Source organism: Canis lupus, chromosome 14 (genome assembly GCF_011100685.1).
Source record: "Canis lupus familiaris isolate Mischka breed German Shepherd chromosome 14, alternate assembly UU_Cfam_GSD_1.0, whole genome shotgun sequence".
In the NCBI taxonomy this organism is placed as follows: domain Eukaryota; kingdom Metazoa; phylum Chordata; class Mammalia; order Carnivora; family Canidae; genus Canis; species Canis lupus.
The window spans coordinates 16,526,223-16,549,387 of NC_049235.1; the positions used below are offsets into that span (position 1 = coordinate 16,526,223).

The 23,165-nt window shown below is 36.4% G+C and overlaps 1 protein-coding gene across 11 annotated transcripts in view; it reads left to right on the forward strand.

Annotated features, from left to right (window-relative positions):
• Positions 1 to 23,165, forward strand: part of CDK14 (cyclin dependent kinase 14) — a 722,239-nt gene that overhangs the window by 269,465 nt on the left and 429,609 nt on the right. For all 11 annotated transcript variants that reach the window (XR_005369364.1, XM_038556760.1, XM_038556759.1 and 8 more), the window contains one exon: positions 19,488 to 19,733. Coding sequence is in view for 10 of the 11 variants with exons in the window: in XM_038556762.1 (XP_038412690.1) it covers positions 19,488 to 19,733 (246 nt within the window). In the remaining variant the exon portion in view is untranslated. The remainder of the gene's footprint in view (positions 1 to 19,487; positions 19,734 to 23,165) is intronic.

Genomic DNA, 23,165 nt, shown 5'->3' on the forward strand with positions numbered 1-23,165 from the left:
TCATTGTTCCCTGTGTTTCTCTTCATAAGCTCTGTGTGGTTAGTGACCCATATAGGATTCTCTGAAAATTTTAAGAGCTTCAAAAGTCAATCCTATATTGAGTGATGCCCTATATTTTTCTGAATTCTTTGGTCAGGTTTGTATTTCCATTTATTTTATTAGAATAAAGACATTAAACTTTTAAACTTTATAACATCATTCTTGACATTAGTCACCAAATTATTATTCAAGCATTAATAATACATTCTAAATTTTATTAAAAAGATGGTTATTGTAGGTGAGGAGATATAAGTTGTACTTATTTATGTAGCCATCTGTTTCAGAGTAAAAAGATAGTGTACAATTTTATTTCTCTTTCAGGGAAGGAATTTAAAAATATTTATAATCTTTATTTTTAAATGCTGTTCATATGGTTACCAGGGGAAGGAAATTCAGGCCCTAATGGATCAGCCAGTACCTCCAGTAGTGTCTTTTTTTCAGTTTCCATTTTAAATGTTATTATGCCTCCTGGATGCTTGATCTTACATGAGGGACAGAACAGCGCGCTACAGATATTTGAAAGGTATAAACATGAAGGAAGAACTGGCCCAGTTTAGTACAAAGAAGCTATGGGTGGTGCAATGAAATTCAGAGGAGAAGCAAAACAATTCAGAAGGCACCGAGACTATCGTTTGCACAGCCTTTGAGACAAATGACAGTTTCTCTGGTCCTTGTGATGTTAACAAAACCAAAAACCAAAACCCAAAAAACCCTCAAACAGTAAGCATATAGGTAGAAAGCATCCTGGACCATGTTCATGGTTTCATACAACTGTATCTGAGCTCAGCCTTATCCATGTATCATTAGTACTTCTGGAATGGTAGACATTTTAAAATCGCTATAGGTGATATTAGTCCTTCTTGCTAGTTTATTTCACACCTCTGCATGGTGTGGCGTCCTTTGAAAACACTCTGGTTTTCCTTTCTCAGGTTAGGTAGGACTTAAGACAAAACAGAATAAAAAGAAAAGCTATATTTAAACCTGTAAATTCTGTGAGAGAGGGGGAAAAGGTTATTTGCAGAAACAGACTTTCTTTTCTATAATAAGGGCTTTAAGGGAATAGTGTCTTGATGAAGAAACTAGTTAGCCATGCGTTGTGAGCCACTCGTGTAGCTTGAGTCTTCTGTTTTGTCAAGAATGGGTATTCCAGGGATCCCTCGGTGGCGCAGCGGTTTAGCGCCTGCCTTTGGCCCAGGGCGCGATCCTGGAGACCCGGGATCGAATCCCACGTCGGGCTCCCGGTGCATGGAGCCTGCTTCTCCCTCTGCCTGTGTCTCTGCCTCTCTCTCTCTCTCTCTGTGACTATCATAAATAAAAAAAAAAAAAAAAAAAAAAAAAAAAGAATGGGTATTCCAGTTCCTCACTGCAGCTGTTAGAATTTTGTAGGTTGGAATAGGCTTTTGCTTTGTGGAATCTCAACCAAGCCACTCCCTTATTGCATGTGGGGATTCTTGTTTTACATAGCCCCTTTCTGAGCCCTCTGACTATAAATGGGAGAGGTAGGTAATATAGATGTCAATTCTAATCTTTCAACTCCCAACACTATATATTCATTTGGCCATATGATATGAATGCTACACTCTTGACTCTTATCCATGATGGAATTTTAATCAGTGTATAATTATGGACATCAAGTGAGAGAAAATTCACCTTTCTTCTTCTTTCTCCTTTTGACCTTTTTTGGGATATATAGTATGTTTTTGGTGGAAACAGTGACAGAAAGCCACCCAGACTTCCACAGAATTGCCATGTCCTTCTATTCGTGAAGAAGGTTTCCTGTCCCTTGTCCAGTGGGGTGGGACATATTCAATTATGCCATGTAGGCAAAGGCCTTTTTATTTTCCTTCCAAGGGAGGACCTGTTTTAGGATACATGGTGCACTTTACAAGTGTAAGTTCCTTTAAAAATACTGTTTCTAGATCCTAAAGTGACTTCTTTCTTTCTTTTTTCTTTTTTCTTTCAAAGTCACCAAATAAACTCTGGTGAATAAAGGGCAAAGCAAGATTCTGGGTTCACATCTCCTTGGACTAATTTTGTGGTAATTTTTTTTTTAATTTTATTTATTTATTTATTTACGATTGTCACACAGAGAGAGAGAGAGAGAGAGAGAGAGAGAGAGAGAGGCAGAGACACAGGCAGAGGGAGAAGCAGGCTCCATGCAACGGGAGCCCGACATGGGATTCGATCCCGGGTCTCCAGGATCGCGCCCTGAGCCAAAGGCAGGCGCTAAACTGCTGCGCCACCCAGGGATCCCTTGTGGTAATTTTTTTCATCGATATGGTAGCCAGTGGCAAAACAATGCTTCTGTATTAGAAATGCATAAATCCACAAATTTCTACACAGGAAATAATGTTACATATGCTGTTGTAACACATGTGTATTCTTCTTGTTCTACTTTTCACTTATTCTGATCGTATTGCTTCTAAAAAATGCATAAATATTTTGGGTATACCTTAATGGACTATTTTATTTCAGAATTATTTCAGAATATTTCAAAGTTTTGTTAAAGAATTATCTGAAATTGCCATGACCCTTTGTGGGAATTTTGCGTAAAAATGTTACCCAAGGAATATTGAAATGATCATCATTCATATGGTACCCAGAGTTTGAAATAAATTTTGCCTCTTAAACTCTTGACTTCTCACACAATCTAAATCCCTTATTTGGCCATACCAGCAGAATCTATTATATATGGTTTAGAGCACTGCTCCTCAAACTTGTAACATGTCCTCCAGTCCCTTAAAGATAGTGTTTAAATGCAGGTTCTGACTCAGTAAGACTTGGGGGGGGGTGCTGAGATCTCAAGTGTTGCCAGTGCTGTTGGTCCACAACAGAAAGGTGTTAGAGAATATTCCAGATGAAATCCTGATTCCCAAAGATAGCTACATTAACAACAACAACAAAAAACCAATGTAGGCCATAGCAACCAACAGAAAGGGCATTTTTACCCTTACCATATGTATTCATTAAATTTTGTGTTAAATGTTTATCATTATTATTTGGGTGAAATAGAGAACATAGAGGTCAGTAAATATAAGCATCTGTCTATGCGAACTTGTAAGTAACTGTATCATATATACCTAAAATTGAGTATAATTTTTAAAAAGATTTTGTTTATATATTTAGAGAGAGCACATGTGTGTGCAAGCAGGGGGTAGGGCAGAGAGAGAGAGAGAGAGAGTGAACAGAACTCCCATTTCATGCTGATGCAGGACTCAGTGTGGGGCTTGATCCCACGACCCTGAGATCATGACCTGAGCGGAAACCAAGAGTCAACCACTCAACTGACTGAGCCACCCAGGTGCCCCTCGAGTATAATTATAAGAGAAGGGAAAGGGGCTAAATAAAATTATTTAAGCAACATATGTTAAAGTTTAAGCAAAGATCACCTAAATTTAATATTTACTATTTCATAATAAAACTAGCAAGATAATCATCAAGCCTCTTAGTAGTAAGCATTGAAGCCCAGTAAGGATTGTAATAAAACTGTAGTCACTGAAGTGGCATAGAGGAATGTAGTGTCCTCAAGAATTCTCCATTCAACTGTGTCTGTTAGCCAGTGGATTCAGGATTTAAATGAAATTAGGTCAGATTCCAAAGAAACCAGTCAGTAGAAAAATAAGCATTTTCAAATTAAATCACAGTACTAGATGTTGAATTCTGGTGAGCAGGAACAGCTGGTGAAAGCCTTTTCATTGACTGGAAAAGATCTGGCGTCAGAAGGTGCCTTATTGTTATGTAGGTAGGACTAATTTTTTTAAATAAAATATGTTTAGTTAAGGGGGAAGGATCATATAAGGAAAACAGTCCATCTTTGAGTAAATATTAATAGAATGCCCATTTCATGCCATCTTTTGGGCTTTGGGGAACATTAAAGAATCAGAAGATAATTTCTGTGCTCAACATGTTTACAGTTTGGTCATAGAAATATAGTGAACTTATGAGAAATAGAGCAAAACAAAGACGTCCTCCCATCCCAACGGAATAAACCAAACACGTGAAAACAAATTCCACAGTGGCTTATAGGAAAGCATATAAGGCAGCATACATTTAAGTGACAAATCATGAAGTACAATGTACAAATATCCTAGTTCTTTTGCGAGGGCATTTTTGACATGTGACAGTGGCAGTGACATAAGGATGCACCTGGCATTTAGTAGACAGAACCAGGGTTGCCAAACATCCTATGATGTGACTGTAGCATCATGCTGCTCACAAATAATTTGTCAGCCAAAAGGCCTGGGATACCATCATTGAGAAACAATGCTAGGATTTTGGAGTTAAGGAAGACCCACAGAGACCGGAGAGATCAGCAGGTATTTGTGGTGTGAACGTGTCTACCTTCTTTCTAAACCTAAAATCCTAAGGGAAATGGTATGTAAAAGGAAGCACAAGAAATAAATTTATGTGTCTGGCCTTATGTAGTTGATCTATTTAAAATCATTTACCAGCTGCAAATGGCTGCCTGGAGTTCATAATAGAACAGTCAAGCTGTAAAAGGTCTTAGGAGCTATTTACTCCAGCTGTATCATTATACAGATGATAAGACTGAGATTCAGAGAGTTTAAGTGATTGTCCTCAGTCACTTATGTGACTTACATGGGCAGGAGGCTTGCCTGGAAGTTAGCTAATATTCTGAAGGTGATTTTAGGCAAGATCTTGGTTCTGATAAAACCTAGCTATAAGTAAAAATAACACCCATGTGTATATCCCTTTATGTACAAAGAGATAACACATCCAATATCTGTGTTCTGTGTAACCATTCACATTGCCACCTTTACACACACACACACACACCCATGCGCACACATGAGAAAAAGACTACAAAGAGAGGAAGCATATTTGTAGATCTTGTACGTTTAGGTTAGAGATGAAAGCAGCTGTCATGGTTTATAATGCCATTGGCATTAGAAATTCCTCCTACTCCACCCCCTACCCCCACCCCCACCAGAATACCTTGCCCACCTATGCACCCCTAGCTGAAATTCTTTTTAAAAGAAATGAAGCTTTTTATTCTATAATGCTTAAAGTTCAAATAATTCTGGGAGAGGTTACATTCCAATTTTAAGTGTTCAAAAACTTGTAGATGACTGATGATGGGCTTTTTTATTGGGAGCATATTTTGAGAGGAGACACTGAGTAGGAGAAACCCATCAGACTCTCAGAGCGTGGTAGGGGAGGGGAAAAAAACAAGAGTTAAGAGTTGTTGTAGTATCAAGATTTTTGCCTATTTATATTTGCCAGTTTTGTATTGGGCCTGTCATGGATATTTCTTTCATGAACATCAGAAGACCATGATTTAGCTTACTGCCTGGCAGCATGCATATTTGCTATGGGTTAGTATAGAGTTCTTTAAGCCACTTTTTTCCTAGTGTCTGTCTTCATGAAGAGTGTGGGGTGAAGAAGTGGAGAAGATCACACCATGAATTCAGTAAAATGCTCATCACCAGAAAATGGTTGATTCAAAGGGACAATTTTCAGCCTGAATGAATTCACTTGAAATGGATGCCAGCCTTAACTGAATTAAGTTGTGCTCTTTCAAATCCATTGCTGTGAATTTGGTAGACATTTGTCTGGAATTTACATAGCTCCAAGCTAAAATCATAGGTCAAACTGTGACTTTTGGAGCCTCTAATACTATTTAAATTTCTAACAATTTTTACTGAGTTTTGAGTCTGCCAAGTAATGTACAGACCCCTGTTAATGATGAGTGACTCAAAATAATTGATTTAGATGAACACCCAAATATGTGGGTGCATCTCTAACCTTGTTTGAATTCTAGGTTCTATTGAATTTACTGGGAAAAAGAATAACAGAAGTTTATTTTGGTATTTGTGATGATTTCTTCTTTTTATCTGCCTTCAGGTACCACGAGACATCCCTGCTTATGTAAATTTTGTCACTTTAGTTTCCAAACAGCAGGAACAAAGCACAAAAATTCAGGCATAGAGAAGACCTAGCCTTATTCTCGTTAATTGGCTTGTCTGTTATTTTCAGACAGCACTGATAGCACAGCTATTTCCTGTGATTGGCTTTGGGAATAGGTACCAAATGTGTTTTCTTTTGATTCTGTCATTTGAGAAAACCACTCTTAATCTATGTTAAAGCCCGTATTTCCCTAAATTAGTCAAAAACCTTTGCTAGACCCTTCAAGTAGAGATTTGAAGAAGGTGTTCTTGGGGGGCTATAAAATAAATAGAAAACAGTCTTTGCCAATTGGAGGAGACAATCAAATTGTTGAGGTTTAAAATATCACAAAAAGAATAATTATAATTCAGGGTACACAAAATATTGGGGCAAACTAAGTGGTGAGTGGGATTTAATTACAAAGGCTTCTGAGCAAAAATAGTTTTTGAGAAGAGTCGTCTTTTAAATTGAAGAATAATTGACATATAATATTGTATTAAATTCAGGTGTATAATATAGTGATTTGATACTTATCTGTACTACGGAATGGTCATCACAATAGTCTAGTTACCATCTGTCACCATACAAAGTGGCTACAGTATTATTGACTGTATTCTTTATGCTGTATATCCCCAAGTCTTATTTATTTTATAACTGAAAGATTGTACCTCTTACTTACCTTTACCTATTTCACCCATTTCTCACCCCCTTCCCTTCTGACAACCACCAGTTTGTTTTTGTATCTATGAATCTGTTTCTGTTTCATTTGCTTGTTTTTTAGATCCCACATATAAGTGAAAACCTACTGTGATTGTCTTTTTCTGTCTGAATTTTCACTTAGCATAGTATCTTCCTGGTCCACTCATGTTGTTGCAAATGGCAAGATTATGTTTTTTTTTTTTAATATGGCTAAGTAATATCCTGTGATATTTATATATACTATATGTATAAAACCTTTTTTATTCACTTATCTGTTGATGGACATTTAGGTTGCTTCCTCTCTTGGGTAAATAATGCTTTGACATACATGGTGTCCAGATGTCTTTTCTGATTAATGTTTTTGTTTTCTTTGGATAAATACCTAGAAGTGGAATTGCTGGATGATATGATCTTTCCATTTTCAATTGTTTGAGGAACCTCAAAACTGTTTTCCATAGTGGCTTCACAAATTTACATTCCCATTAACAGTGCATGAGAGTTCCCTTTTCTACACATCCTCCCCAACACTTGTTATTTCTTGGCTTTTTTTTTTTTTATAATAGCCATTCTGACAGGGCAAGGTGATATCTTATTGTGATTTTGATTTGCATTTCCCTTTTCATCTATCTGTAGGCCATGTGTAGTCTTCTTTGGAAAAGTGTTTATACAGGTCCTCTACTCATTTTTCATTCAGATTGTTTTTTTGATATTTAGTTATAGAAGTTCTATAAAGATCTATTTTGGATCTTAACCCCTTATAAGATATATCACTTACAAATATCTTCTCCTATTTAGTAAGTTGTCTTTTTGTTTGTTGATGGTTTCCTTCACTGTGTAATAGCTTTTTAGTTTGACACAGTCCCATTTGTTTCCACTTTTGTTCTTGCCTATGGAAACAGATTTGTTGCATTAACAAAACCAAGGAAAAAAATCATATGATCATCACAGCAGCTGCAGAAAAAGCATTTGACAAAATTCAACACCCATTTAGGATAAAAACTCTCAACAAAGTGGGCATAGAGGGAATGTACCTCAACATAATAAAACCCATACATGACAGACCCACAGTTACATTACACTCAGTGGTAAAAGCTGAAAGCTTTTCCTTTAAGATCAGAAACAAGATAAGGATGCTCACTCTTGCCACTTTTATTTAGCACAGTATTGGAAGTCCTGACTATAGCAGCTAGGCAAGAAAAAGAAATAAAACACATCCAGATTAGAAAGATAGAAGTAAAATTGTCACTATTTGCAGATAACATGATACTACATATAAAAAAAATCCTAAATCCTCTACTAAAAATCTGTTAGAACTGATGAATTTATTAAACTTTAAGGATACAAAATTAATATTAACAGAAATGTGTGGTTTCTCTGTACACTGATACCTATAAGAAAGAGAATTTAAGGGGCAGCCTGGGTGGCTCAGCGGTTTAGTGCTGCCTTCAGCCCAGGGCGCGATCCTGGAGACCGGGGATTGAGCACCACGTCAAGCTTCCTGCATGGACTGCTTCTCCCTCTGCCTATGTCTCTGCCTCTCTCCCTCTCTGTGTCTCTAATGAATAAATAAATAAAATTTTCTTTAAAAAAAAAAAGAAAGAATTTAAGACCAGAGTCCCATTTACATTTGCATCAAAAAAGAATAAAATAGCTAGGAATAAGTTTAACAAAGGAGGTGAAAGACCTATATTCTAAAAACAAGACATTGATGAAAGAAATCTTCAATTTCTTTCATCAAATAAATAGATATACTGTGCTCATGGATTGGAAGAATTCATATTATTAAAAATATGTACTACTCAAAGCAATTTACAGAGTCAGCACAATTTCAAAATCCCAATGACATTTTTCACAGTACTGGAATAAATAATACTAAAGTTTGTATAAGACCATAAAGGGCCCCAAATAGCCAAAACCATCTTGAGAAAGAAGAACAAAGCTGGAGATTTCAAACTATACTGCACAGCTATAGTAATTAAGGCAGTATGGTACTGGCATAAAAGTAGACATATAGATCAATGAAACAGAATAAAGAGCCCAGAAATAAACCCACATTTCTATGGTCTATTAGTCTATGACAACTGGAGGTAAGAATATACCATAGGAAAAAGACCGTCTGTTTAATAAATGGTGCTGGAAAAATAAGACAGCTACATGAAAATAGAGTCTTGAACAATATGGTAGGAACGTGACTTGGTATGGGAGGAAGGAGGTAGGTGTGCCTTAGGCAGAGGGCACTAACAAAGTATGTGTAAGGAAAGCTGATGGCATCCCAGGGTCTTCTGTGCCTGAAACATCAACAGTTATGGCCTTTGTACTTGGATAGGTGCCTATGTTCTTAAAAAATATATAGCTAATAAGTATAATTTTGAAAACCAGTTTGTCTCAGTCCAATTAAGCATTGACTACTGACTTAATTAAATTTCCTTAATTTTGAATACTAATTTAGTATGACTGATTATTTTAACATATTTCAGACACCTTAAAGAAAACAAGTACAAATATGATTATTGCAAATTATATTACTATGCTTACACTCATCCTATTTAAAAGACCAACATTGTGGGTTTAATTAATTTTATTTATGTGTCTTTTTATACCTTCCTAGGGTTATAATCTACTTATTTAAATTATTTCAGGGGTTTCAGTAACATTTTTAAAATCTTCTTGGGGTTGTGTAATCTTTAGAGATCCACAAACAAAAACAATGCCTTTTCAGAATAGCTGGGCTTACAGGATCTGAGCTGTTGACTGTTGGGTCTCCGTTGCTTTTTCCAAAGTGATTCAGATCTGCGTCACTGGTTAGCAGTCAGTTGAGTTTTCTTTTTAAGGGTTAAATTTCTCTTAGTTATTAAAATTTAACTCATTTCCAAAAAACGCCTCTGCTCCCTGTTTTCACATAAGTTTTCCTTGCAATTTGGTGTCTTCCTGGACATGTTCTTTGTAAAGCATTGCTTAGGCAACATTGCATATTCTTTATTTAGTCTGTTATTGTGTTAGATTGACCTGCCCTGTTAAGAGCATTCCCTGTTGCTGCTCTTCCTATGCTTGTGCTGCTGGTACAGTTCCTACTTTTGCTAGCACTAGTTGCCTTCCTCCTTTCTTAATGCAGTTCCATGTATTAAAACCAACCATATCCTATTCCATTCATGCCTCTTTTATTTTATAACTGCCTTTTGCCCTTTATACTAGCTTTGCTTTTTTGAAGTCATAATGGTCTTTCAATAATTCCCCTTGTTTCATTTAACCATAGTTTTATTTTCCTGGTAATGCCCAAATACATAATCACAATTTGGCTGTTAGGAATCCCTATAGGCAGACTTCTTTGTCCCCTTCTTGCATTGCCCCTGACATTTGTGAAGGGATCCTAGTTTTCTGGTAACAGCTGGATATTTCACAGCTGTTTTGTGTTTCCTGTCCTGTGAACTGGAATCAGATTACCTTCCAAGGATTCCTCTTTTTTCATAGTGGAGAATTGGAACATAGACCAAAATCTGGGCATTAGGGTACACATGAAAGTAATGCATCAAAGAGCTACTGTTTGGTGTTTGGAAGAATCTGTCTTTTTGAGGTTATGGATTCCCATTGATTTTTTTTCTGTTTGACGTATCATGCTTCTGTCCTTCAGTTTTGTTAAAATATCAGATTTTATGTGTCTTCAAGACTTTCTACTGCACTGACCATAAGCATTTTGTTGTGGGAGGGAAGGATGTTTATGTAGATTGCTGAGTTTGATAGAAGGAATCAGATGAAGACTTGGGTGTTGGGGAGTAGCACAGTGTATAATTTGACTTCTAGAACCCTCTTTCATTGCTAGGACTCCAGTGTACTTGCTCATCTCTTTATGTGCCCTGGGTTCTTCAATAATTTTATTCTTTGAGCTGCCAGAAATTGCAGCTTTCTGTGGGGAATGAGTACTATTCTTACTTCCACTTGCCTGCATCTTTCTCTGGGCCCAAGCCCTTTTGTCTTCTTTTTTGGAGTCTGCCTGGTGAGTTGTCTGACAAGCTCAGGAGGTCAACAAGGCTGGTTCCCTCTTATCTTCATAAAGGCCCTAGATTCTTCTTTCTGTTCTGCTCGTGGTTAGCAGAGCTGGCGAGATCGTGTTTAAGCCGTTTGTCCCAAATATTGGAAACTTGAAACTTTTCCAGAACAGTCATTGTGTCCTGCATGGAAAATTCAAGTATAGATTACTTTCCTGGATGAAGATACATGTACAGAGTGGGTGCTGATAATGGTATTATTCATGTAAACCTCAGGAAAATTGGAGACCAGCATTAATTGTGTGTAACCTTAATTATGTAGAGCTGTGTTTGTGGGCTGATGGAGTTACACTGTGCAGAAAACTAGCAATATTTGGCCATTTAAATTGATAATGGTCACAAGACTTGTCACTTACTTTTTCCTGGATCTGATACAGTATATCAAATTCAGAAAGTGGTGTCTGCAACAAGTTCCTAAGAACATTCTACGCAAATGTCAAAGTACTTCAAGCAATTTCAGTAAAGTGAATGTATTAGTTTTCTACTGCTGTGTAGCCTATTACCACAAACTTACCAGCTTATTAGCTCAGTTTCTGTGAAGTCCGGGCACGGCACAGCTGGTTTCTCTACCCTTGGGCTCACTCGAAATCAAGATGTTAGGTGTGGTTGTGGTTCTTACCTGAGACTCAGGATCCTCTTAATTATCTCACTAGTTGTTGGCAGAAATAATTTTCTCATGGTTGTAACAGGACCATCGTCCCCATGTTCCTGCCAGCTTGGCCGATGAGCACTCTCAGCTCTAAGAGGCTGCCTCGCAGTGCTGTACCGTGGAGCCCTGTTTCAGTTCACAGCATGAAATGTTTGCTTCTGCCAGGCTACCCAGATCACATCTCTCTTTTTCTTCCTGAGACTAGCTGAAGAAAACTCTCTGCTTTTAAAGAGCTCACCTGATTAGGTCAGGCCCACTCAGGATCATCTCCCATTTGCCACATGATAGAATGTAATTATGGGAGTGATATCTCATCACTTTCACAGTCAAAGGGGAGGGGATTATTCGAAAGCAAGAGACATTGCTTTGGGGGTATAGTCATGAGCTATCTGACTCAGCTATCTGTCTTCCAAAGGTGAGGGACATTCCGTGTCACTTTAGAATTCTATCACAATGAGCTGCTGGTTAAAAAAAATCTTTTATGCATCAATATGTATGTTTATTATTCTTGTGTTGAGACTGCTGTCTTTTTGACAATAACTTTTGGACGGTAAATTTTTCAGTGCTTTGGGCCTGTTAGCAACAGCAAGAAGACTACTTATTTGAATGAACTTTCTTACATCTGATATATTAATTTGGCAGAACCTTACTGAGCTTTATTGTGGGCCAGGTGCTGAGCAAGGCACTGCAGGAGAAGGGTGCAATAATGTGGACAGTGGTCTTAGTCCACTGCATGGAGCTGCATAAGATTCTGGGTCTAGTGTGGTCTGTTTCTAGAGTACCTGGGAAGCATGGTCCCCTGCAAACCACTGTGGGTACTGATACATTTGAAAATTATCATAAGAGTTAGGAACTGACCAGCAAGAAATATGTTGTGAACATAGCAAATAAAATCACAACTGTAGACATGCATATTTCCATATAACTATACTATTTCCAAGAAGTTTATGTTAGTGATAGTTTTCTACCTATGTTTTGTTGTTTGTTAGTAGAGGACAAAAATGATAAATGTGAAATGCTTAAGAATGTTTGTAGGGAACTGTTTTAAGTTTAAGAAATTTTGTTGAAATACTTTTTCCCTTGAAAATTAGGAAAAGGCTGCCACTCTTCTGTCTTAATGCTAGAATACTGTAGAGAACCTGGTTTTCCACTGTGCACAGCTCACACTGGTTTCTGCAATTATCCATAAATGTGCCATAGTCAGATCTATGAAATGAGACGCTACCTGACAACATATAAATGTAGGACACTTCACATAAAGCATGAAGAGAGACATAAGGCCCTACTTTGCAGTACATTCCATAGCAATTTCTCTTAAATTGTAGAGATTCAGAGAATTTATCAAAACCTCCAGTTAGAGAATCTCTGTCTCCTAAACTTAACACATAACCTTGTGAGTCTTAGTTTTGCCAGCCAATTGGTTAGCACAAAGAACAGCAAATGAAAGGTTTATGGAAGTTTATGTGGCTTCATGAACTTGTTCAGAATGAAGTTCATTTTTTCAGCTTCAGTGGTGCCCTTACAGCCCTTCTTTCTTCTGCTGACATGTTGAAGTGACATTTGTCCTTTAGCCTTTGCTAACATTTTTGCTGTGGCTCTGTTAGTATACATGTGTTACAAATTTATACTGCCTAGTGAAATTTCCCCCATATATCTAGAAAAAAATTTTTCACATATATTTTCCTATAAATATAGAAAAATCCCAATATTTTATCTGATAAAATATGTTTTACTAAGATAGTTCTAAGGCTTTGCATAAAAAATAGAATAGAGGGTTAAGTGGAATGTAGAGTTAGCTCCACAGTCTCCTTTGCAAAACTACAAGATTTTCCTGTGGCACTATGCTTCCTGGTGCTATTTTCAAGGATAGAGTTGTAGTGTTTCCCATTAGCCATGTATTAATTCAATCCACATTTACATCTTTTTATATTATCATTTTATATACATTTATTACCTTGTTTGATTTATATGTACATATGTAAATCTCCTTTTAAATTAAGAAACTAGTAACATTTTATGGCTGAAACACAGAGATTAACTTCTTTCTGAAAGTGTCACAATAAATTGAAAGACCCATGAATTGGCTTCTTTTCTTTTCTTTTCTTTCTTTTCTTTCTTTTCTTTTCTTTTCTTTTCTTTTCTTTTCTTTTCTTTTCTTTTCTTTTCTTTTCTTTTCTTTTCCTTTTCTTTTCTTTTCTTTTCCTTTTCTTTTCTTTCTTTTCTTTCTTTCTTTCTTTCTTTCTTTCTTTCTTTCTTTCTTTCTTTCTTTCTTTCTTTCTTCTTTCTTTCTTTTCTCTTTCTTTCTAGGTTTTACTTCTTTCAGCCATGTTTTGTAGTCCTTTGTATAGATCTTGCACATATATGGTCAGAATTATTGCTAAGTATTTTGTATTGTTCAAAGCTGTTGTAAATTGTTTTTTATTTTTTGCTAAATTGTTTTTTAAATTTTAATTTCTGATTGTTGATAGTATCTAGAAATATAAATGCTTTTGTTTGTATATTGATCTTATATCTTGCACCCTTGATAAACTTATTAATTCTTGGGAGATTTTTTTCTGTAGATTTTATTGGATTTTCTACCTAGATGATATCTTCTGTGAATAAAGTTGGCTTTACTTCTTCCTTTCCAATGTGGATGCTTATTATTTCTTCCTCCTGCTTTGTGGCATCATCTAGAACTTATAACACAATGAATACTAAATTAGTGGTTAGAGTGGACATCCTTGATTTGTTCCTGTTCATAGGAGAAAGGTATTTAGTTTCTCACCACTAACTTTTATGTCACTCTACTTTTTTTGTAGATGCCTTTTAACCGCTTGAGGAAACGTTTTTTTTAAGTTTTTATTTTCATTTCAGTTAGTTAAAATAAAATAAAATAAATGTTATATTAGTTTCAAGTGTACAATATAGTAATTCAGCACTTCTATACATCACCCTGTGCTCCTCAGGAGAAGTGCCCTCCTTAATCCCCATCACCTATCTCACCCCCCAACCCCCCACCCACTTCCCCTCTGGTAAAATCAGTTTGTTTTGTACAGTTAATAGTCTGTTATTTGTTTGATTTCCCTTTCTCTCTCTCTCTCTCTTTTTTATTGCTTGTTTGTTTCTTAAATTCCACATATGCATGAAATCATAAAGTATTTGTCTTTCTTTGATTTTGCTGAGTGTTTTACTCTCTAGCTCTACCCATGTATTTGCAAATGACATGATTTCATTCTTTTTATGGCTGAATAATATTCTATTGTATGTATGTGTATATACCACATCTTCTGTATCCATTTATCTATCAGTGAACACTTGGGCTGCTTCCATATCTTGGCTATTGTAAATAGTGCTGCTATAAACATAGGAGTGCATGCATCCCTTTGAATTAGTGTTTTTGTAATCTTTGGGTGATTACAACAGCAGTGTGATTGCTGGATTATAAAGTATTTCTCTTTTAACTTTTTGAGGAACTTCCATGCTGTTTACCATAGCGGCTTCACCAGTTTGCATTTCCACCAACAGTGCACAAGTGTTTCTCCACATCTCACCAACACTCATTTCTTGTTTTATTAATTTCAGCCATAAAAATAGCCATTTTTATTTTTTAATTGAATTTTTATCATAAATGGGTACGGATTTTATCAGATGTTTTTTCTGAGTCTATTGAGATGATCCTATGATTAAAAATATCTGTATATCAGTTATTTATTGTCACATAATAGATTACCCCAAATGTTAATATCTTGAAACAGCAAACATTATTTATCTCACATTTTTTGTGGTTCTAGAATTCAGGTACTCCTTAGCTGAGTACCTCTGGCTCAGGGTCTCTCATGAAGTTTTGGTCAAGCAGTATGCTGGGCTGTGGTTGTCCTTGAAAGCACAGATCACATTGGTGTTTTCAGGCCTCAGTCTTTCTGCACATGTGTCTCTTGACAAGGCTGCCTCATGACATAGCAGCTGACCTTCTTTAGGGCTAAGTAATCTAAGAGAGAGGGAGAGAGGAAGAGTACCAATACAGAAGCCACAGTTATTTTATAATTATTTCTCTGAAATGAAATCCTGTGATTTCTGCCATATTCTATTTGTTGAAGACAAGTCAGAAAGTATAGCTCACATTCAAGATCTGGGGACTAAGTAAGAGTATTAATACCTGGAAGTAGCCATCACTAGAAACCATTTTAGAGATTGTTAATCTCTAAATGATTTAATAAACCATTGTTTATTAAAATGGTAAACTACACATTTTGTGTGTGTGTGTTTTAGAGAGAGAGCACACTCGTGTTTGGGGGGTAGGTAGAGGGGCAGAGGAAGAGGGAGAGAGGATCTCAAGCAGGCTACATGCCTAGGACAGAGCCCAACATGAGGTTTGATCTCACAACCCTGAGCCTAAATCAAGAGTCAGATGCTTAACCACCCGAGCAACTGAGGTGCCCCTATAATGGCAACCTACACATTTTCAAATATTAAGCTTATCTTGCCTTACTGGGAGTAATTCTACTTTTTCATGATTTATTATCCTTTTTATGTACTACTGGATTAACTTTATTAAAAGTGTGCCAGTGACTTTTAGTTCTAGATTCATGAGAGAAATCAATCTGTCATTTTCTTGTAATATTTTTGTCTGGTTTTAGGGTTGAAATGATGCTGGTTACATATAATAAGTTGAGAGGTATTCTTGCCTCTTTAATTTTTTTTGGAGTTTCTGTAGAATTGGTGTTCCTTCTTCCTGAAATGTATGGTTTACTTTGCCAATAGTGCTGCCTATCCTGGCTTTTTCTTTGTGGCAAGGTTTTTGGCTATAAATGTGATTTCTTTAATAAACATAGACTTATCTGTTTCTTCTGGAGTGAACTTTGGTAGTTTTTGTCCTTCAAGGAATTTGTTTCTTCTAAGTTGCTGAATTTATTGGCATAAACTTGTTCACAATATCTGTAGAGTCTGTAGTGATATCACCTTTCCAATTTCTGATATTGGCAGTATTTGTTTTTTACCTTTTGTCCTTATCAGTCTGGCTAGAGGTTTATTTATTTATTTAAAATAAAATCTTCTCTGAGGGATGCCTGGGTGGCTTAGTGGTTGGGTGCCTGCCTTCAGCTCAGGTCGTGATCCCGGAATCTGGGATCGAGTCCCGCATCGGGCTCCCAGTGAGGAACCTGCTTCTCCCTCTGCCTGTGTCTCTGCCTCTCTCTCTCAGTCTGTGTCTCTCATGAATAAATAAATAAATCTTTAAAAGAAATTTTTCTCTGAAAACAAACCGGATTTTGGTTTCATTGATTTTCTTTATAGCTTTTGATTTTCTATTTCATGTATTTACACCCTGATATTTATTATTTTTATTCTTATTTTGAGTTTCACCTGCTCTTCTTTTTCTGGTATTTTAAGGTGTAATCACAGTGCTTTGAGATCTTTTGTTTTTTCTATATCTGCATTCAGTACTATTAATTTTCTACAGTTGAAGTACTAGTTTTCCTACATTCTGCCATTTTGATTTTTTAAATTTCATTTAGTTCAAGATACTTTTTTTTAAAAAAAGATTTTATTTATTTATTCATGAGAGACAGAGAGAGAGAGAGAGAGAGAGGCAGAGACACAGGCAGAGGGAGAAGCAGGCTCCCTGTGGGGAGCCTGATGTGGGACTTGATCCTGGGTCTCCAGGATCAGGCCCTGGGCAGAAGGCAGGCGCTAAACTGCTGAGCCACCCAGGGATCCCTCAAGATACTTTTTAAATTCTCCTTTTGTATTATTTAGTTTCTAAGTATTTACTGTTATACTTATCTTTTAAATCCCTTCTGGCTCCTTTTTAAGATATTCTCTTTATCCCTGGTTTTAAGCAATTTGATTTTGATGTGCTTTCTTGTTTTTTTCTTTGTATTTCTTATGCTTGAGGTTTGTTGACTTCTCAGGCCCATGTGTTTATACATTATTATAATCTACTTACTTCAGTGATGTGGGTGGTTTCACATCCACAACACATCTATTGCCTCTTGCTTTCACATCCTTAAGAAGAAAACATAAATTCTTAAAAATATTGAGTGCATCTCACCTACCTGTGATAAATTGTTCGTTTTTGATCATGGGTAGAGGAATTGGCCTTAAGTCTTTTCAAGGCACGTTCAATAGTATTGTGTTTTGCTAAAAATGTTTGATGATAATCCTTGTCATTTGACTTAATTAAAATTCAGCCTGTGCTTTACTCTTAGGACAGAGCTGATGCTTAAGATTTAAATAAACGGGATCCCTGGGTGGCGCAGCGGTTTGGCGCCTGCCTTTGGCCCAGGGCGCGATCCTGGAGACCCCGGATCGAATCCCACGTCGGGCTCCCGGTGCATGGAGCCTGCTTCTCCCTCTGCCTGTGTCTCTGCCTCTCTCTCTCTCTCTCTGTGAGACTATCATAAATAAATAAAAATTAAAAAGAAAAAATAAATAAACTTTTTTTTGGTTTGTTTAAAAAATTTTAAGAAAGGGCATAATTCAATTATATGTGCTCTCCTAGTTCAGTGGTTTTAAAAAATTACATTATCAGACATGTTTATTATATAATTCAAACAATACGGGGTATGTAAAAATTAGTAATCTTACTCTTGACCAATCCAATTCCACGTGTCTGGAAGTACCTTATGTTAACAGGTTGGTATGTTTTCTTGTATTGCTTCCACTGTGCTCATACATACACATACAAATATTTATGTTTGTGTTTGTATCTGTGTGTCTGTATATATCTGTATCTATATCCATTCATACAGTAGCTACATGTATCCCTCATGTGGAATCATCCTGTATGTAATACACAGATACTTTATTTTAACAATATGGGATATTCTTCTGTTTCCCTGCTTTTAAAAATGAAGATATGGAAACTTAACAGCAATAAAGAAAAAAAAAAAACTTTAAAAGCAATTTCAGAATTATTTTTTCTCGAGAGAACAATAAAGTTTACCTAGCTTCGTAGACAAACTAGAGGCCATAAAATTATTTAATCAAAACTATAAAATCTCCAGATTATAGGAAGAATGAAAGGTTTTGAACATAGAATAGAGAACAGTGGGGCAAAAGTCAGAGACTAAAATAAAATCAGAGTGGGGCAGGCATGGCAAGAGAATGAGGGAAGTTGGGAAGCAGGTAGGGACCTTGTGGATTTTGAAATGAGTGTTATTTGGTGTTTCTTTTTTACAGTATTATTTCTTTGCATCCGTTAGTTTTGGTATTAGAAAAAACACTATTTTCAATGTTTAAACATCTGTAACCATTAACATTTATTTTATTTACTTTTCAAAAAAGATTTTAGGGCAGCCCAGGTGGCTTAGCGGTTTAGTGCCACCTTCAGCCCGTGATCCTGGAGACCTGGGATCCTGCATGGAGCCTGCTTCTCCCTCTGCCTGTGTCTCTGCCTCTCTCTCCTTCTGTATCTCTCATGAATAAATAAATAAAAATAAAAAAATAAAAAGATTTTATTTAATTGACAGAGAGAGCACAGTCAGGGGGAGTGGCAGAGGGAGAGGGAGAGGCTAGCTCCCCACTGAGCAGGGAGACCAATGCGATGCAGGGCTCAATCCCAGGACCCTGAGATCATGACCTAAGGCGAAAGCAGATGCTCAAACAACTGAGCCACCCAGGTGCCTCCATTAGCTCTTTTATGTGCTCAAGTTTTGTATTCCAGTTTGGAGATGAACTTAGTAGGATGGGACAGATTTACTTTTGAAAAACATAGTGATCTTCTTCTCTAGCTATGTTAGCTGCTTCCATGGTGACCCGTCAGTTAAAATGCCCATCTGATTTAGCTCAACTGATTTTTTAAAAATTATTATTGTTAAGTGAAGTCGTCCAACTTCCTAATGATTTAGAGTAATCCCACATGCAGGCAAATGGTTAAAACATGTGATGGGTTTCAAGAACCCCCTTAGAGCACTGATAGCCTAAACCTTAAGCTTCCCGTTTTACAGACAGCATTTTAGTGCCTGCCCTAAATGAATAGAAGTGGAATAATTATGAGGAATTTTTTCAGATTGGGATTTAAGCTGGTATAGTTTTTGGAATGTGGACTTTCTGGGTATTTCCTGAAATGGAAATTAGCAAACTTTCTAGAATAATAAGTCATGTGTTTAATGATACTAAAGTTTCAGTGGAAAGTTCTGAATTTCTTTCGCTCTTTCTTTTTTCTCTAGATATGTGTCACAAAGATGTCTACACGGAACTGCCAGGGAATGGACTCAGTGATCAAACCCCTGGACACAATTCCTGAGGATAAAAAAGTCAGGGTTCAGAGGACACAGAGCACTTTTGACCCATTTGAGAAACCAGCTAATCAAGTAAAGAGGGTGCATTCTGAGAACAATGCTTGCATTAACTTTAAGTCCTCCTCCACTGGCAAAGAGTCTCCGAAAGTCAGGCGGCACTCCAGCCCCAGCTCGGTAAGTGCAGTCAGTCCTCTTTATCAGTGGGGGAGCAGAGGAAGTATCTCTTTTACAGTCCTGGCCTGCTGTGCTGGAAGAGGGCAAGTGACTTTATCAGGTCATTATTATGCACTCTCTCTCAGGGTGGTTTAGTGTTTTGGAGGAAAGAGAGAGCACAATCTATATACAGACTCTTTATTCATAAGTACCCAGCAAACAAATGAGAAGTGATTCAATTTATTTTTGGAAAAATCTTTTTTCCCCCCTAGTTGTTTAGAGATTTTATAATTAAAGATCCTTTGGTATTTCAAACCCCTAGAAAGGATGTTGAACTTTACTGTTTTTGTGGGCAATAAAGGTAGTTTTGAGTTTGGCAAATTCACAAAGATTGTCATTTCAGAGTAAATGTTCAAATTGTTCACTTGTCTTATTCCAGTTTGTTTTCAGTGTAAATGTTTTAGAATTTAAGAGCTAGATGTTGAAATTGGTCTTCTTAAAGAGAAATCCTGTTCATCATAATGAAATTTTCTTACTAATGATAGATTAAGGTGAGTGCCTTTTGACCTAAGGAGATATAAAGTTCTGAGGTGAATGCTGCTTTTTGACTGTAAAATTTTTACTGAAACTTACATATCCAAAACCAGCCTGCATTTATCCTTGTAAAAACCCTTATGATCTTTTAAAGTTAATTTTCAGATTTAACGTACACTTAAGAACTTTTTGAGTAGATATTCTAAAAGTTTTAAAAGGTAAGAGGAGAATGCTAAGAGAATTTTGATTCTATCATTTTGCTAAGAAACATGCCATTTTACAGATATTAAATATTAAGTTTGATGAGGGCAAAGCAGAGCCAGAAATGTCAACTGCAAGAAGAATATTGACACTTCAATTCAATTAAACTATATGACACTGCACATGTCACATTTTGTCTTAATGAAGCTAAAATAAATATTATCAATGCAGCATTTGTGAGAAGCGTCGATGATCTGTTTTTTCTTTTTCCCCCCCAAACTGACCCCATAATCTTGTCTATGCATGCAAAGTAGTGTCCATCTAGGTAACAGATATATCACTGGACTCCTGGGAGAACCTTTAGATTTAGTAGCATTTAGAAGAAATGAAACAAGTTGTTGAGAATGATTAAGCCTATGTTATGGAAAGAGAATTATATATATTTTACTATATAATTATATATCAACCTATAAATGATATATAGAAATTGGCATTTTCAGATATTGCAATGAGGCATACTTATACTAAAAATTATTTGCCATTTATCTGAAATATAAATTTAACTAGTTGTCCTGTCCTGCATTTTATCTGCAATACTAGTTATAATCTGCTGGTACATAACTTCTTTTGTTGATCAGATTCTTCCTACTTTAACCACTGAGAACTCTTTTAGGTTAGCTCCTGTGTCCTTTTGAGATGTCTTCATCCCTCTGTTTTTTTGAACACTTCCTTATGTTCTGGCCCTAAGAGACACTTTTGGCTTAATACTGTATTTTTCCCAACCCTTGACCTAAAACCAGCCCTTTCTCTAAAGAATCTCAGTTCCTTTTATTGGAAAGTGGTAGTTAGAAACCAAGATGTAGGTGCTGGGTGTGCTTGTAGCTATTGGGGGTCAGGTAGTTTTAAAAGTCAGTGTATACATCATACCATAAGTGACAATGGAGTTTCTGTATTTTTAGTATTTAATAAGGAATTAATTTCAATTCTTATCAAAGAATGCTGGGTGTTGCCTGATGCTTTTTATATTTCTCTAGCTCTTTAAATTTTATTTTTATTAAAGTGATGTTTGAACATAGCTTGGAGATCAAATAGACCAGTCTGGGAGGATGGCAGTGGTATAGGTTTTGAAACTCTTTTTGTAATTAGAACAACTAGTATAGTAAAACCAAAACCAGTGGATAATATTGACAACAAATACAGTTGACAAGTATCTCCGTGAACCTCAAAATAAGAGTGAGGGGACGGACAAACCATGAACAGTATGCAGAACTGCTTGGTATTAGAAAGTGTGAGGGTGCAAGCTCAGGGAAGGTGAAAGGTCTACTCTTTGAGACTATGCTCAGAAAGTCTCCTTCCAACCACCCTCCCATTGCCATTAGGTACATACGGGCAACTTGTTGGGACATTATTAAAGCAGTGGCAGCAACTAGGAGGGACTTTGCAGGCTTCTGTGAGTAGATGAGTGCGAGGCAACCATAGTGATTTACTGATATTGGAGCAGTCTGTTGGCCTTTCTGTAACTTCTCTAGAATGTCAAATTAAAGTAACTTTTTAGGACAAAGCCCTGCACTGAATAGAAAGTGCTGAAGTAGACTTCTGTGTAGTTTGTATTCAACAAGGGCAAAGGAAATGGATGGTCCAGAAAGAAGTGTTGAAGTGAAAACAGATGAGGAAGATCTCAGCATGTGCTAGATTGTCTTTACTTTTTAACTTTGAGAAACAGATGAAAGAACTTTAGGGGCACCTGGGTGGCTCAGTTGGTTAAGCATCTGCTTTCTGCTCAGGTCATGATCCTGGGGTCCTGGGATGGAGCCCTACATCAGGCTCCCTGCTCAGAGGGGAGTCTGCTTTCTCCCTCTCCCTTGGCCTGTTGATCTGCCTGCTTCTGTCATTCTGTCAAATAAATATATACAATCTTAAAAAAAAAAAAAAATCTAAAAAAAAAAAGAAATAATTTTATTTTAGGAAGCTAGAAAAGCTATCTTGGCCACACCCCTGTATTAAACTGCTAAATAATTCATTTTACTTAAAAAAACCAATAGAAAAGTTATTGATTGAATTCTATACAAAACCATAAGGGACAAACAAAAAAAAGGAGCAAAATAACATCTTTATAGATAATGAAAGCAAGTTAGAAGGTGGTGAAATTATCTTTATTTGCAGATTTTTGATGATATATCTGGAAAATCCAAAAGAATGGAAATACTCTAAACAATGAGTGAAGTTAGCCAAATAGTAGGTTGTAAATTAACAGGCAAAACCCAAGAGAAACCTTTATAAAAACAAGAATTACTATTGAAAACTGGTAAATAAAGCAAATGACTAAGCATTTATTTTCTGTGATTCCTATATGAAATTTACCTCATGGTAACCTAGTTTTGATGGGGGGGGGCAGTGAATTTCTCTTATAGAATAATCCCACTAATACATCAAGAAAGAATAATGTATTTAGTATTCACAATTTGGTAATCCCTGATGAAGTAATACATGTAGGTAATGGTTGTGAGTACCTACTCACATCACTAAAAGAGAGATAGCTAGACATTATGATGTCCTAATGGAAGTTTACACAAAGCAGCAATAAAATTAAACTTGAATCTGAGCAAGCCTCTAGATATAACAACTGATTTATAGAGTACAAAGGAACACATCAAGAGAGGATTTTCTCTATTGTGTTCCTATCCCCAACTGTATTTCCCCTACCGCTTGGCTTTTAAT